Genomic DNA, 17,410 nt, shown 5'->3' on the forward strand with positions numbered 1-17,410 from the left:
GCTGCATGCACTTGATCGTCAAGGCTCCTTGAAATCTTGTGTTCTCTTGTCTAGATAGAAGTGGTGCTTAGCGCTCTTTTCCTGTAATCTTTTTTCTGTGAATAATGTCTCGACACCACTGTACCTCAGCAACAGAGTATACAATTTCCATTTTCCTTGTTGAAGTGCTTTTAATGTCCAGCCTCCTCCTACTATGGTAACTCTTCACTGTGTTTGTATCTAGGGTGTACTTTAAATCTCATACATTATCAGCTGGAATTGGCTGCAGGTCTTTAAAGAATAGGTGGGTGACCCGATGAAGAATGCCTGTATCAACACATGATGCAACAATAGAGACATGCATTAAACTCAACGATGCAAACTTTTCTGTATCTAATTTACTTTGTGAGAATTATAAAACAGATCTTATTTAGCAAAAATATTTTTTGTCAACTATTCAAAATTAAGGTTAAGACACAGCACCTTCACAAAAAAACCTTACATTTTAAATTAATTTTAGCTGCAAAGAATAAGGACATACAGTATTTCACAGTGACTAATTAAGCCTCCACTTATCACTTAATAAGTTTCAGGCTCAGTTTAGAGAAAAAAAAAGACTCAGTATTTTGGCTGGATTTATTATTGATCAGTACTTCTCCTCATCTCAGTTCTCTTCATTACACTAATCATTTCCGAACACACAATGTTAAAAGCTTGTGATCTGCAGAGCTGGAACTGTTTTCTTATTTAGCTTGGTAGGTAATTCCAAATAACTATTTTTGAGTCAAATGTTTTGGCTTACTTAACCCTTTATATTCACCTTCATGCAACTTTATTGACATTTTTTTTGTGATTTTTTTTTTTGTCAATGCATCATGCAGTATGTTGCAGGTATTTAACTGTGGTCTGTTTTTTCAGTACATTAAACCATTACATGTTTGCATGACACTACTTTTCCTTGCAGTACTGTCTAGTATAGCTGTCAACTTGTTACATATTTCTTACCATATATATCATATTCCTTCTGTTGGGCAGCTTGACAGGTTAGTGGTTAGCACTGTTGCCTCACAGCAAGAAGGTCCTGAGTTCAAGCCCCGAGTTGGACCTGGTGTCTTTCTGTGTGGAGTTTCAATGTTCTCCTCGTGTTTGTGTGGGTTTACTCCATGTGCTCCAGATTCCTCCCACAGACTAAAAACATGCATGTTAGGCTGCCTTCAGGTCCAGGTGTCCCTTGAAAAAGAGATCTGTGATCTCAATGGGACTTGCCTGGTGAAATAAAAGTTAATAAATAAATTACTATACACTTTCAGTCTGATGAGTTACAGTATATAATTGTTTTTACAGAAAAAAGTTTAAAAATTGGGAACAGTCAATTTACTCCATTGCACTTTATTCATTAGAATGTAACCCCTTAAGTTGTTTTCACTGAAATTTCATAACATAAATTTGTGTATAAATATACAGAGAAAAATACAGACAGACACACAAAGCAGAGAGAGAGAGAGTGTGTGTGTGAGAGAGGAGAGAGACGACATAACACATGTAAATTACTGAAACGGATAAGGTTGTCATTTTGTGGGAACTCAATAAGTGAAAATAATTAAACAAAATGTGTTACTGTTTTGTAATTTCTTTCTTGTTTTTCTCTTTCTTAAAACCACATACATAAAGTGCTGTTTCTCTGCCCCCCTCTTTTCCTGTTTTCAAATAAACTGGGTGTTTATTGTGCATCATTCTGATGGCTTTCTTGTTCCCTGTGTTGCAGATTGCTCATGTAGGTGGCCAAGAGGATGGGGGCCATGAAGCCTGTGTGCCTGGCTTTCAGGTCAAAAACTACCAGCTGCTGTACAGTGGACCTTTCCAGAAAGACCGGGCACTTTTGCAAGGTCAGTGAAACTTGACAAAACATAGTTGATTTCATCAGCTCCTTCTCTAATTTCAAATCTGTTTTTACAGCTAACATTATTATGAAGTAGAAGCACCTTCAGTTTGTTTTTGTGGAACCTGTTGAATTGTAAAGCAACATATTGAGGGGATAGGGCCAGGTTAAGGTCAAGACGTGTTTGTGTGCAGATTGGCTGGTTTGTTTTTCAGTTCATGTCAACCCCAGCTAATTTGGACCACAATGACAACAACAACATACAGTAAACTGTGTCTGCCAATAAATTATTTTCCTTAATTTAATATTTATTTCCACACATATTTTTCCCCTTTTTGTTTCTCCCATAAAGTCAGCTGAAGACAGTAATAATGCAAGGATTGTCTCCTGGAAAACTCTGGCCCTGGGAGCCCCTGAGTTCTGTATGCAGACATGTTTTTTGTGTCTGCAGATTTATATTCAAAACATTTAGGATTTCTGAACTGGAGGTTGCATAGTTCACAGCTGCGAATTCTTCGTCATTAATGCTCAGCTGCAACTCTGACCCTTTTCTGAGTTGTCTTCATCACCCTCCTGTGCTGAGTAAGAGTCGCCACAGACGTTCGGCTTGGCAAAACTTTGACTGTAATTACAATTTCACCTCTATACATCACAGCTTATTGGTCCAGTCTACTCCTCCGGACTTCACCTTCACTTCATCTCCACAGAAATCATCAATAAGGTCTCCCAGCTAGGAGCCCACTCCTTTGGGGCTGTGAGTTATGGCTGCTGACATGTCTGCTGTCAACACCCCGTCTGTGTTGACAGCTTGCAGTAGTTTTGCTACAGAGCCAAGGAAGTACTTACTAATTTATGTGCTTAATAATTCATTGAATGTTCCACTCAGTTGTTGTTTTATTTGTGCGGTCTGATGAAATACAATGAAAGTATGTTAATTCAAATAGGAATAATTTATAGTTTGTTAATGCAGTCTGTCATTTATTCTGAAACTTGTTTTAATTCCGTTCTCATTATTCACTTTTCTCTTCATTTATTTCATCATCCAGCTGCTCTCCCAATTGTTCTCCACATTACAAGTCTACACTGGCAGAATAAAATTACCTGCTTCAGTGACATGCACGTAATTCACTGTTCTTATATACACATTTACTTCTTTTATGGCTAAAGTGGCATGCGGCGCTTTAAAAGGTGTTCTCATACAGAACAAACTTTCTTTGTGCTGTTCTCAACTGACAGACAGCTTTTCCAATACAAAATACATACTTTCCTGCATAGACAGCAAAATATGACAAATCTGTGAATTTCTCCTTCAATTTCCTTTTTTTTTCAGCTTTATTGTACTTGATTAGGTCAGCTACTGAGGCATTTTGTCATCTTGAGGTTCAGTGGTGCGTGTAGTCGAAGACAGAGCTCAGTTCTGCTTTAGTGCTCTGCTTTGGGACAACAGAGTGGTTCCATTACCGTGAATATGCTCCTGTCAGCAGAAACACCTTTTACAGTGGGANGGGGGGGGGGGGTCCCGTCCCACTGCTCACTGCTGCTTACAGACAGATGCGTACGCATGGCAGTGGCCACACACATACATGCAATTCGCAACATTAGTAAAATTATTGATACATGTTTGTGAAGGTAATTCAGAAAGCTAATTCTCAAACCAACTGAGTGCCAGCATGAATTCTTCACACTGCTTTGTTGATTAAACTGCACAATTTGTAATATTATTTCAAGTGTTTGTAAAATTATTCAAAGCACTTGATCCTAAATGACATTTCAGATTGTTCTTAACCTTCATTGGTGTGAGAAAAAGTTGCTTGTTAGTATAAAAACAAACAAAAATGCCAAACTAAAAGGACATTCGTAAAAATGGTTTTAAAGATGTTTCATGTAATTTTATATAGTAATTATTTTAACCTCAAATATGATGCTCAAGACAAACAAGTTATTCTTTTTTTTCAGTGTAAGGGGATCTAAAAAAAATTGGTAATTTCTTTCAAATGCTGACCAATGTAATTCACTTCTCTCAGATATCAGGTGGCCCTTTCTTCGTTGCCTTCTGTTGGTTCAAATGAAAGCTGCAGCCAGGCTCATTATGAAGACTTAAAGGCACAAAAACCATACCACTGTGTCTGCTTCTATTCACAGCCTTCCTGTTAGATTCTGTATTCATTTAAAATCTTTCTTCTTACTTTCATAACACCTAATGGGCTTCCTGTCTAACTACGTCACAGATTTATTGACATGTACCCTCTCAACCTTTCAGATCTTTAGACAGTGCCCTGATAACTGTTTTCAGGTCAGTTTGTGATAGAAGGACATTTCCATTACAGGCCCTGTTTTATGTAACTCTTGGCCTACTGAGCTCAGCAGTATCAAATTTGAGTCTACTCTTAAAACCAACCTTAAAACTTTTCTTTTGTGAGAAATGATGCTGAGCATCAAGCAACTAAGCTAGCTTCATTCGTTGTTAGAAAAAAAAGTGGTACACACACATTTTATTATGTGCAACTAATGCACATCTGTATGTGTGTAATGCAAAGTGAAAAGGAAAGACATTTGTTAGTTCAAATAATTGACACATTGAAGGCTATGCTGGTTTCAGAGAGCACATTGTTGCTTCCTTTCTGCTATCCATATCTGTTGTATTTGAACAGATTGTCCGTTGAGTGTGAGTGAGAATCATTCGGGATGCCAGAGGCTGCAGCCGGTCCCAATGACACATGCAGATTTATGTAAATTCTGCACAGCCCCATGCCACCTGCTGTAGACCTCCCTGTGTAATTATCAACGGAGGGGCGGTCTGTTAGCGAGAGATACCTGTTGGTTCAGACAAGAGTTCAAGGACATTCATCTTGACTAATGGCTATTTCCGAGAAACAAATGTACACACAAACAGTGTCTAAACAGTGTCTCTCTCCTTTTATGTCCCACTCCTGGGATTCTATGTTTTATCCTCCCCCCACTTTAGCAACCATTACTCTAAAATTCCTGTTCAAAGCATTTTGTTCAGCTATGTTTTCTCAGTTTTCCATTGCCTCTACTTTTCATTTACCTCTTCCTTGGTATACCTTAATTTAAACATTCAAAATAAATTATCGCAATTCTCATCATGATCCATCTCTGAAAATGTATTATCTAACAGTTTAAATGTACAAAAGAATGTCCAGGTCTTCTCAAGTTGACAGGTACCATTAATCAGGTGCACAGCCTTCAGAGACTATGATCTGTTTCTAACCTTGCTAACCTCTGGTGTTTGTCAAAAAGTTCTCTCAGTAATTTCATCATTCAGTAAAACTAGATTAAAATACACAAATTTGAAAAGTAATTTTCCCTTATAACTTTGCAACTTCAACTGTTCATCTTATTGATGAACAAATACGTTCATTCAAGTCTTTTATTTTATATATATATATATATATATATATATATATATATATATATACTTTAGCCTAAATTATTTCAGTCCATTTTGCAAAAAGATTTATCAGTCTTGCAACAGTAATCACCATCACCAATAAGAAATAATTTTTAGATTTACAGAAGACAGACTGGCTTCTGAAAGACTTCATTTGAAAGAGGAATTCAACTGTGGAGGCCATCTTCATTCATTCTACAAAATTAGGTGTCATATTTCTTTTAGAAGTTCCAAATACTGAACAACTTCTCCACGGGGCTGAGACGTATTAATCAAACCAGTAGGGGAATGACATTTACTGAAGGATAGATTAGGTTTTCTGTTCTGAAAAGTAACTTTAATAGCTCTTTCTCTCAGTGGGGTTTTGCCATGATGAAACAATGAAATGTATTGATTTAGGGATAGTGTTATAGCTCACCTTAGTTCCGCAGGCTTGTTTGTTTCTTGCCTTGTCACTGCCCTCTCAGAGACAGCAGTAAAGTTGATGTAGTTTGCTGTCGGCAGCCTGGCTGGTACTTCATATAGCATCTTTAAATGTTAGGAAAAAAATGGACTTGTGTATGAACAGTTAGAGGAAGGAGTTTGCTTTTTGCAGGAGGCCATCATGAAAAGACATTGCATTCTGGTAATTTATGCAAAACGTGCGTGGAAATATAGTTTGTGTTGTACTTGGAAGCTATAGGGCATACCCCAATGACTGCTGATAAAATGTGAAGTAGAAATGTGAAGAGCCTCCTTATCTGTTTCCTGCAGAGCTAACTATGGCTCTGCATAGGCTTTCTTCAATCCCACCCCTAAATATGATTACTCCTGGAAACATAGCAGCCTTTAGCATTACTCACATTTCTTAATTAAGCATTTCTTAAAACTTGACTTTAAAAAATTACCTGAAGGAGATGGTCTTCTCCAAGCTTGGCACTGCTTGAAGCGGTGGTCTATGAATGTGGAGCTCTCCAAACTGGCACAGTGCCCAAGGTTTATTAACTGTATTGAGCTACAAAGATCTTGTTGCTGGCACGATTCTTGTCTCTTGCCTGTATTTTCTTTAACTTGATCACCAAGGCAATTTGAAAGTATTTGGATTCCTATATAGGCTAGTGGTTTCAGATAAATTGGACACATTGAAGATCTCTCTCATCTGTTTTATATTTTAGTTTAATTTTGCTTTCTAAGTTTAGATGATGACGTTTTCTGTCCTTCCTACTCAGAACCCAAAATATTGCTTAAGGAATTAATTTAGCCACACACAGGCAATAACAAATACCTTTATCTTTTCTAAAATAGTCCATTATATTGCTCATAAAAGGGTTTTTTAATGATTTATCTCTTGCTTTAAAGGTTGACCACGTTTGCAGCCACATTTCATTCAAATGTATGAGTATTATATATTTTTCTTCTCTTGTTAAATCCCTAAATAAATCTTTTGCCTTTTTATTGTAAAACTCAACACACTCAATGTCAATGTCAATGTCTCATTATTTCACCATTGCCACTTTTGACAAATAACCTTACTATCAAACCTCGTCATGCAGCAAACAAATATCAAGAATGTTAAGCATGTATTTTAAGTTAACACACAAAAAACAATTCAGTCTTGTTTTTGTTTGTATCTCTTAAGGTAAGTCTTGTGTTTTAGTCCACACCTTTGAGAAAAAGTGTGTGGAGACAAAGACAGGTGTTTACTTTTACATAGAAATAAAGCAGCTGCTTTCCACACATTATTGCTCTAATACTAATGATTTATAACGCAGTATTGTCTGTGTTACATCAACTTACTGCCACCCAGATCAAAGCCACCCTGATCACTTACCTACAGTATTCTTACTCTGTCATGCACAGACTGTATGCTTGGATTGATATTCCTTCTCTACCCACACTGCATGGCAAGGTGCACATCCGGATCATGCCACTCTCACGCCTCTAATGGCATAACATTAATCACTTTATGTAGCCAGAGCTACCAGGACCTGCAGCTTCCTTTCTGGTGTATTTTTAATTTGGCTATAAATCAAGGTATGCTTTTGACAAATGACTGTAATTACAGAAAAGGCCATTACCAGTATGCCTATACAAGAGTGTATGTGTGAGTGAGTACTTCAGCACATGTGGTGGGTGTTTCGATGCAATATGTTTGTAATTTAAGCACTGTATGTACAGTATGTGTATCATAGGCTGATATTGTTTTGCAACAGATGATGTCATACTTAATGGTTGAATTCAGGAAAAGAGAGAATTCAAGCTGGTCCCTGTTGAGCTTAGTTGTGCAAGAGCCTAATTCATATATGGGTCAACTTGTGACTGGAGGCTGGTGGTAGATAGTAGCTTGGATAAAATAGGAATGGAATGATATTGCAAGAAGAGGGAAGTAAATGGTGGAAGTAAAAATATAAATAAAATATGATCTTGATTCAAAAACTACACATGATCAAATTTGCTTTTACCTTCGATTCTATTCTCTGTGTATTTCCTAGTATGATTTATTAATGTGCTCACAAGAGATTAGCAAGTGGTTCTGTCATAAATATGATCAGGTTTCTTCTATTTCTTTTTTTATTTTCTTTGTGCTGCAGTTACTCTTATGACACATAACAAGAAAGCAGACCTTAACAGAGTAGTTTACTTACTAAGTGGAGCTGGAGAGGAAGTTATTGTTCAAGAAAATCCTGTTTACAACAATTTTCTTTACTCATGCTGAAAAAAAGAAACAATGACAACGATGCATATGACATTAATGATTCATATTAGCACCATCACAGCTCTGCTAGGCAAAACCACCAACCTCTACCTCTATCAGCACAAGATCAATATGGTCTAACTATGAAAGGCAAAAAATACACATCCAAATACTACCTAAATATACATAACTCAAACATTACACAGTGCATAATCATATATTAAAAGTTAACAGATGTATGTCTTCTTGCTAAAGACGAGGCTCAAATTAACACAGCTGAAATGTGAAATTTAAGACAATGATAAATACCTACAAGTTCTGTTCCTTGAACTCTATTAAGTATTTTTAGGTGTCGAAACAGTTTTTATAAGTAGGAGAATATCTAGAATAGGATATTGACCTCAAAATATCATATTCTGTTGACCTGCAAAAGTTGGTGACAGTGGTGAGGAGATAAATTGATACTAAATATGTTTTTCATGGGACATTACAAACCATTTTAAAAAAAGGGAAAAGAAAAACATCAGAATGTTTGATTTTGTTTAGTATCTGGTTTGCTGTGAGGTCTAAACTTGGGTTTTACAATAATATCATGCAGCAAAATCATTGGATTATTGTGACATCTATACTTTCAAGGTCTCAAAAGAATACATACAGAACTGTGGTCAAGTAAAACTTGTAAAAATTGAAGAAACAGGAGTTACATTTTTGATATTTCAAATGTAATACTGTCTGACTACAGGTATTTCCTTGAATGTGAGGTTTAGCCTTTTACAGCTTTAATTGTAATACCTTAAACAGTTATTTTAAATACAGTTGTACATTGATAGACACAATTTACAATATTTAAAACTAATCTTTTTGCACAATGCTAACATTTGTATATTTTCAAATGTTAGCATTGTTGGGGGAGTTAACTTCCTAATCTTCGTTAAGAGTACATACTGGTTGTTTCCAGTCTGCCTAATTGTTGGAAACTCATAGTTTCTGGTAAGTGCTGTTTTTCTAAAATAACTTTTAAAACCTGTTACATTAAATAATAATTATCTGACTGCAACAGCTGAAGGTTACTTGAGACAATCAGACAACTTCTCACTGACTGCTAAAAGCTGACATAGGTTAACAAACAATTGTCTAATTACTTTCCAGCAACACTAGCATTTATTTAAAGACACAATTTCAGCTCCCTGATTTCATTAGTCTTCTTTTAGCTATTCTAGCATTTTAGTCTTGACTAACTCCTGAGGGAAATAACAGACTCCCTTGTTTTGTTGCTAAATGACAGCACTGATGGTCTTCCTTTCTTAGTCGAGTTGCCAACACCGTGATTTTAGAATTTTGGATATTTTCAAGTATGTAACCTTTTCAACTTTTTCATTAAAGAAATATATCAAAAAGTCATGTAATTATTTTTAAATCCAATATGGAAACGAGGGATTTGATTTTTGTTGCCAAGTCTGGGCTCAGAGGAGATGCAGCCTGAGCCTCAAATTGGCTGAACTCTGATTCAGAAAGCAGATAAGAGAACAGAAGCAGTGAAACCTGGAAAAACAACAAAATAGTTTAGTCTTTCTTTTCTTTTTTAAAGACAAAAAAAAGACAGGTTCCTCGTGCCTTTGCTGTGCCTCAAATTGTTTGCCAAGTATGTTCTGATTTAATTTGTTTTAATTGTAAGAAGGAGTTAACTGTGTTGTTCGTTAAATGTAATTCCAATTAACTAAAACGTGTTGCAGACCTGATATAAAAGACTGTGACATGCATATCTTTTTACAACAATATAGTTGTGGGTTATTATTGGTTCAGTTAAAAAAAAAAAAAAAAAGTTGAATGTTGGACATCTTAAACAAGTGGTGTCCAATCCTGGTCCAGGAGGGCACCACTGCTTTAGATTATCAAATACATGCTTCCATTGTGGGTATAAATATAATCTGTAAATAAAAATATAATCTGTAAGAAATTAAAACTTAAACAATATATTGATGTTCAGTTATTGTGTAAACACTTTGTTATCAGTTATACTAATGTTGATTTTAGCTACTTCATTCTAAAATTGCATGTCCGATATATATAGTTTTATCAAAATTAGCAATGTACTTGATCCTAAAATGGATTTGCCAGTATTTATATTCATCATGTTTATGTATACAGCTCACTTTTCTGTTAGCACACCTGCTGCTGGCTGCGAACAGGCACCTTGTTTCACTGGTATAAAATTTGGCACCAGCAGCCCTGAAATTCAACCTGTAAAGGCTGCAATCACAGGGCATCGAGGGGGCAAAGGGACACTGGTTGCCAGATGCACCATTACTGCAGATGGAGGTTTGGCACTAGTTAATAGTACATTGTGGCTCACTCCATATTCTCACTGTATCTATTTTGCATTTTTAACTCCCACGTGTTGAAAAAATATCTTCTTTCTTGTACTTGTATATCAACTTCGTCTGATCAACTTCGTCTGACCAACTTAAACTAATTTAATTTGAAATACATCTTCTTTAATGTCAAAGAAACATCATTCACAGGATTACTAAAGATAATATGACGCAGAACATTTAATTTTGTCCAGGTTATTTACTAGTCATGATACAAAATACAGCATAAAAAGTTAGAGAGTATAAGTTTTGACAGCAAGTATAAATTGTCTAGTTGAACTATAGTGTCACTTATACTCCTTTTTTAGATTGTTTGCATGGCGTGTGTCTGAATGGAAATGAGGAACCATAACTATGATCAGCCGCATTAGGGTGGGTTACACCACCTTGGATATGTAAGTCTAAATTTGAACATCTTCTAGACCTGCTGTTTAAATATAGACCATTCTTTAAGAAAGATTAGTCTAAATTATGTTTTTTTGTATGGGAATGAACATGAATTTTCTTTTTCTGTCTCAAAGGTTAAGTCAGGTGAGTGTTTGCAGGCAGGAAATGACAAAAAGTGAAAATTAACATCTTCCATTCGAATCATAAGGCTGCTGTCCTGAAATCTACAAATACACTGTTTGATGCAATGCTCATACTCCTATGTATCTAAATATATATATATATATATATATATATATATATATATATATATATATATATATATATGTCTGTCTTATGATTTTCTACCTCCAGCCAAACTGTTATAAATGTCCGTATTTGTCATTTTAAGAGCATAAGTTTTTCTGCCACAATCATCTGTATAAGTTTTTCTGAAGAGAGTGAAATCGTTGTTGTACTGTCATGGTCTTTCAAACCGAAGCAGCCATTTCAGTATTCTGTTTCGATTTTCTGTTCAGTATTTGCTTTATCCATTGTGTGCTGGCTGACAGCGTTGTATTGCAGTCTGATTGTCATTGATTTCTTAAGTGTTTTCACTATTTAAGAGTTCAGATGAACTCTATAAAACATTCCAGAGTGGTATCTTCTAAAGCAAGAGTATATTTTTTTGTTATAGAATTTGGCTCCTGATTTATTGACTGAAAAATAGACAGGATTTTTCTGTTTTAGTTTTCTGTCAGACAACTGCTGTTAGCCACAAACACAGCACATATTCAGCTTTTTTTCTTCAGTTGACTGTAACATTTCCACAGCATATACGGTGGAAAAACTGTTTCCCACACAATTGCCTACATTTCTCATTTAGCTTCTTCTCATATGCTCCAGGTTATTTAATTTATTTATATATTTTGACTTACTCTTCTTCTATTGTAAGGTTTCAGCATTGTTTTGATGACAAATGTGCAAGATGTTTTTTAATTTATTTTTCTAGAGGTCTTTGTTGAGTTTGTCCTGAAATATGCTGCTCTAGCCCTAAAAGTTCTCTTTTTGTGAATAGCCTAGTTTTAAGTGCATATTGCCATTGTAGGTCAGTGTTGTGTAATTTAGGAAGGGAATAAATCATGCTGCACTCATGGCAATAAAGTTTATTTTCAGCTTGAGGAGAGGAATGTGGCCCACTGAGTTTCAATGATTTCTTATTACAGTGTGAACAACTGAATATTACAATAGCAGAGCTTTCCTAGTGTTATGATTTTAGAAACCCTGCCAATCAAATATGTATTTGCACTTTGAAAGTACTATTTTGAGGGACACAAACAAGAAATGCAGAAAAGAAAGTGTGTCAAACTATCAACTCCATGAATAAAATTCAGCTCTGATTATATGGTATCCTGCTATTTTAGTAAATTACTCTTTCACAAATATTATAAAAAGATAATGAAAAGATTTTTTTGTGTAAATGTAGCAGGTCTGTTGCTCTCTAACTGTGCTTTTATGCAACCTTCTATTGACTGAATCTGCATGTTTCTTTGTGAAATTGCAATTATATGATTGTGTTTGTAGGTGAAAGCAGTTGAAGTTATTTTTGTTGTCTTTATAAAATCTTTTTTCAGACTAGAACCTACATAGGACAGTCATCAGGTGAGCCATATAGTGCTTTTTCTTTTCTTTTTTATAAACAAATATCCACTCATGCACTCGCTGAGTGAGTGGATGCCAACCCACTCAGTTATCAGCACCTCATTGATCCAACTTCCTTGTCATGCTAAGTTTTTAAAAAGGTAAATGTTCCATCCTGAATCTTTTCTTTTTTCAGGATTCTTTTTTCTACAACTAGATTTTGCATTTTCAAAAACAACATAATTGGGTTCAGATTTGAATGATTGTCTCATCTTATATGTTTTAAGTTTTCAAATGTCGTCTTTGTGTTGTATATTAAACTGCTTAAAATCAACACGCAGAGAGAAAAATCAGCAAGCAAAGCTCTGTTGTTGTAATTTCATTCTCTTCAAGTAGCTGTACGGGTAGGTGCATTTATAGATGTAGTGGTTCAGTCAGCAGCACAGTTGTTATTTTCTTCAAATATATATTTAAAGGGTGATGTTAGTTTAAAATTACTAGTTTTATTCATTTTTAGTGATTATGTGGTCCTAAAAATTAAACATTATGCTTTCTTGAGTACATATTGTAATGATAGTTGTTGGCTAAATGATGCTTACATGCTTCAGTGTGCAGAAAAACACATTCATCTTTTCATACATTCATGATGTACCTCTTTTCATTTTTTGCCAGAGATCCTCTGATTTAAGGCAATTTTCCTTTGAGTCAAAACTCATAAAAGTTTACTCTGAGTTGATTTTTAACTAATCATGTAAAGTGTTTTTGTGGTTTACAAAGAATAGCAACAAGAAAAAATGGCCAGAGACGGATAGAAACTGAATGTTTTTGCGTATGTTTAGAGTTCTGACACTCTGCCCTCTCTCTCTCTTTCTCCGTGTGTGTGTGTATATACTGTATATGTATATATATAAAATTGTGAATCATTTTATTTGCTTTGAGTTTTTAAAAATCATCCATTTGACACCATCTGAATAACAGTTATTTATTTTATTAATATTGAATAAAATAAAACATCTGGAACATTTTGTTCTTTCCAGGCTGCATATTAACATGCTGTGATTTGTTTTTATTATTATTATTTATTTATTTATTCATTTTTTTTATGTTTGTTTTAATGTAAGATGTTCCATTTATAATTAAAGAGACTGCATGCTTTTGTTTGACATTAAAGCAGGGGTAAATAAAATAAAAAGGGGGGAAAATGCTTTTGAAAATGCATTTTTTTAGTCTCTGCAAATATAGATATAAAAATAATAGTTAAATAAACGTATTTCCATCCAACTCCTCCTGCTGCACACAGGCCACACACTTTCATTTTTTAACTGTGCACTTTTACTCCACCAGCAAAAGGCTTCAAATAAACAAGACCTTCAACCAGACTTTTAAAATGAACTTTGCTCTCAATAAGATGATAATGATGGGTGCTGTCAAGAGTGACAAAATTACTTTTAGAATTGTTGTCAAAAGTTTTGTTCTCTCCAATTTTCTGCTTTTTTATCTTTGTCTCTTGGCCCAGAGCCCAGTATGGCTTCTCTTCAGTGCCTGGGGAAAGTGCAGAATAACTTGGCCAGAGCCTCGAGGCCTCAGCCTGGGTGTTACAGGCTTCCTGGAAGCCTCTCAATCTTCCTGAATCCTTGAATGCATCATTGTGTGTGTGTCAGATTATTCTTGCCAGTGAATTTGTGTGTATTGAGCTTTTGAACTATTTATTTATGTCCACAAATTACAGTTGTTGCAGGTTTCGAGTTGACATGTCAGTTTCCTTTTTTGTCTCAGCTTAGCAGGCCATCCATCCATCCATCCATCCATCCATCCATCCATCGGTCACAAGTCCATCACAGGGCCACATAGAGACAAACAAGACAAACAATCAGTCACTGTTAAAATTACCTCATCTGGACAGTTTTAGACACATCTTAAAAAGAAGTTGTGCACTTTTGGCTCATGTGCTATTGGTGCACGTTAGCTCTACAACAGTGTGTAATATTTGACAGTAGCATGAAGCCACAGTGAAATTACTTGATCACAACTTTAATTTCAGTTCCATCTCGCATGTGATCATGCGCATTAATTTTACAGATGTGTAAACACACTTCAGCAGCACTGATGAACAGAACACAGCTGTGGCTTAGGTTCTGCATCCAAACACTTAATGAGACAATATACCTGCTTCACTGTCAACCTCAAACTCTATAGTATTCATTTTCACAATAAATGAACTTGAAGGGCCTGTCAATTACCATGGAACTGCAGGTACAGTAACTGAAACAGGTGGCTGTTGTCACATGTGGAACTTCATGATGTTTAAATGATCTTGACAAAAAAAAGTTAATTATGAGACTTGGATGTTTTAGAAAATGCACATTTGTTATCTCTTAGCTAAGATGACACTAGTACTGTCAATAGCGGACTATCATTCTACATAAAATAATATTAATAAAAAAACAGAAATCAGTTTTTTAAGACCAGTTCTTTCAAAATTGCTGCATTTATTAAAGCACATATAAAAGCTTTTCTGGTGCTACATCTATCCAAAATGTCAGGGAAAATGTGTTTGTTTTATTTCAGCAGCCACAGGCACTAAATGGCTGAATAGTCAAATAAGATGGCTGCTCAACAATGACAGTAATTATGGTAATGTTTACCTGTTTAGCACTTAGCACTCTTAAGTGTGAGGCTCAAAATGTAGTTTAAAAAAAGTAACAGCACTTTGTGAAGCAGAGGCAAGTATATGTAGAAGGAAAAGGTACAAGGCAGTGCTTTGTCTTGGATCCAGTAAATGATTTTTTTTTATTAAACAGATAAAAACAAACATATATTATTCAAAATAAAGCTGCTAAGTCATGCAAAAAATGTAATTTCATGGGAACAGAATACTTTTTTGTATTTTTGATTTGAGACAAATGATATACTAGAAGGAAGACTTCCTTTTATTTATTCAGCAAATATATGAATATAACTACATTCCACTGTGATAAAAAAATATTTTTTTATTATTTTCCCTAAAATGACTTTATTTGCCAAATGTGCACGTATCAGTTTCGCTATATAGTGACATAGAAGTTTGGGCTATGTGTAAGATATTTCTTTTTAGTAAGGCATGTTTGTCATTTATTTGTCTTGAATAATTAAATAATTAAAATATGAGCTGGGATAATCTAAATAAAATGAAATGGCCACACCTTCTGCCCAAACGATGAGCTCCAAAATATCCCAAACATGACAAAGTATAAAGAAACAGAAAGCATTACCAGAAAAATGTGCTTTTAAAGTGAAATACAGCACTACACACTTTTATATATAATGACATCACCTTAGCAGCTTGTTGCTCAGATCCCATCAGGTTTATCTTTATATCTTAAGCTTTTCAGCTTACTTTTTTATGTTGAAACAAATCATTTTTATGCTGGTTTTGATGCTTTGTTGCTTGCTTGATTTTCTGCTGATACTTTAGACACTTCTTAAACATCTGCTATAATGAGTAACCATGCCAACAAGAGGGTTTTTAAGAAAAACGAGCTGATTGAGCTTTGAAAATCTAATGCCTGTAATAAACCCCTGAATTTCTGATGAGTTGAAGAGGGGATGCAGTGGATGTAGAGTAGGAGCAATATCGAGAATAAAGTACAGGAAGTTTTAACCATTGCTTGCCTTAATCATCATGAATAACTTAGATAATAAAAAAAGGAAGAAAAAAAATAAATAAGAGTGCCTGAAATGCTTTTGGGGAGACAGATGTAATATTAAGAATGCAATATTAATACAGGGCAGCAGGAAATTTGATATGTCTCCACACAGGTTTCAGACAGTGTTGGCAGACAGAAAATGCAGAAGTGAATCATAAAAAAGGCAGGGTAATGGCAGTGCATGTTGACAACAGATGATGCAATTCTGGACAGATCACTGTAAAAACAAGATATGAGCCCAACATGTTGAACTGTTTGCTGTGAGCCTTTGTCCTTAATATTCACCAAGAGAGTTCACTTGTGCTGTTTTGACAGTGGTATAAAAATTACCCTGCACCCTGTTTCAACATTATCCATTCATCCATCCATTTTCTTTGCCCACTTCTCCTGCAGGGAGCTGGTGTCTGTTTCCAGCAGTTACTGAAATTCAGTTTTAAAAACATTTGAGGTACTGTATATAAGAAGTCTTCCTAGCAATAGACAGTAATTGCATTTGGTAATGTTGATGATTTAATTGTAATTCAGAGATTATTGCTGGTTACATGAAATTCTTGAAAAATGAGTATTTGATGCACCGTTTTAAGACTTTCAAAGACTGTGGTGTCTTCTTCTGCCAGCTCTCACTATCATCCACTGGCATCCAGCCCTGCCCTGTCCCTCATCCCTCTTTGATGAAACACTCTGCCCTGACACTGACAAACAAATACAGGCTGATTGAAGTTTGTGATGGTGTTCGAATAAACCTCACTTTCTCCTTTTTCAGATGTGTTGCAGTGGTTAACCTTGTCAAGCTTGGCTTCAGGGGATCTTAATCGCTTTGACACACTGATACATTTTTATTTATTTATTTTATTTTTTTCACATAACACTCTCTTGAGGAACGCAATTATGCGTTTGAAATGGGGACTTAATTTAATTCATAAATAGGCAGGTCTAACCTTGAAACAGGCAACTTCAAAGCCCAAGCCTGGAGGACGAAACATTTCCAGCTTCCATAGAGACACCCAGATGTTTACGATTCTTGTCAGTGTCATGCACTGTGCTAAATATTAAAGAGTATATTTTTTGTAGGCCTTTAATGTATAAAAGTAGATTTAACTGAATAAAGGTAATTGAACATTGTTTTCCTGTGTTCATCTTCCTGCTGGCCTTGCACGAGTCTTAGAGAAATGCCAACAGGTTTACCTACTCTAATTATGAACAGGGACAGCAAGAAATAAATCAGTGCATGTATAAGCCATATGCTCTTTTCTGTCAGACGTTTGAAAGGAATAATATCCTCTCTTTATCGGCTTCAGACCCTTTAATAAAAATAATGAGACTCTGTTTTTTTTGTCTTTTTTTGTCTTCTGTACAAGTGCGCGACTATCAGCAAACAACCAAGAGGGGAGTCTGACTTGG

At 35.3% G+C, this 17,410-nt stretch overlaps 1 protein-coding gene across 1 annotated transcript in view; it reads left to right on the top strand.

The window, feature by feature from the left end:
* The window catches only part of cdh13 (cadherin 13, H-cadherin (heart)), a 299,969-nt gene that overhangs the window by 84,953 nt on the left and 197,606 nt on the right, over positions 1 to 17,410 (top strand). The window contains exon 2 of the mRNA XM_017419005.3: positions 1,745 to 1,865. Coding sequence (XP_017274494.1) covers positions 1,745 to 1,865 — 121 coding nt within the window. The remainder of the gene's footprint in view (positions 1 to 1,744; positions 1,866 to 17,410) is intronic.

The sequence above is a fragment of the Kryptolebias marmoratus genome, linkage group LG11 (genome assembly GCF_001649575.2).
Source record: "Kryptolebias marmoratus isolate JLee-2015 linkage group LG11, ASM164957v2, whole genome shotgun sequence".
In the NCBI taxonomy this organism is placed as follows: Eukaryota; Metazoa; Chordata; class Actinopteri; order Cyprinodontiformes; family Rivulidae; genus Kryptolebias; species Kryptolebias marmoratus.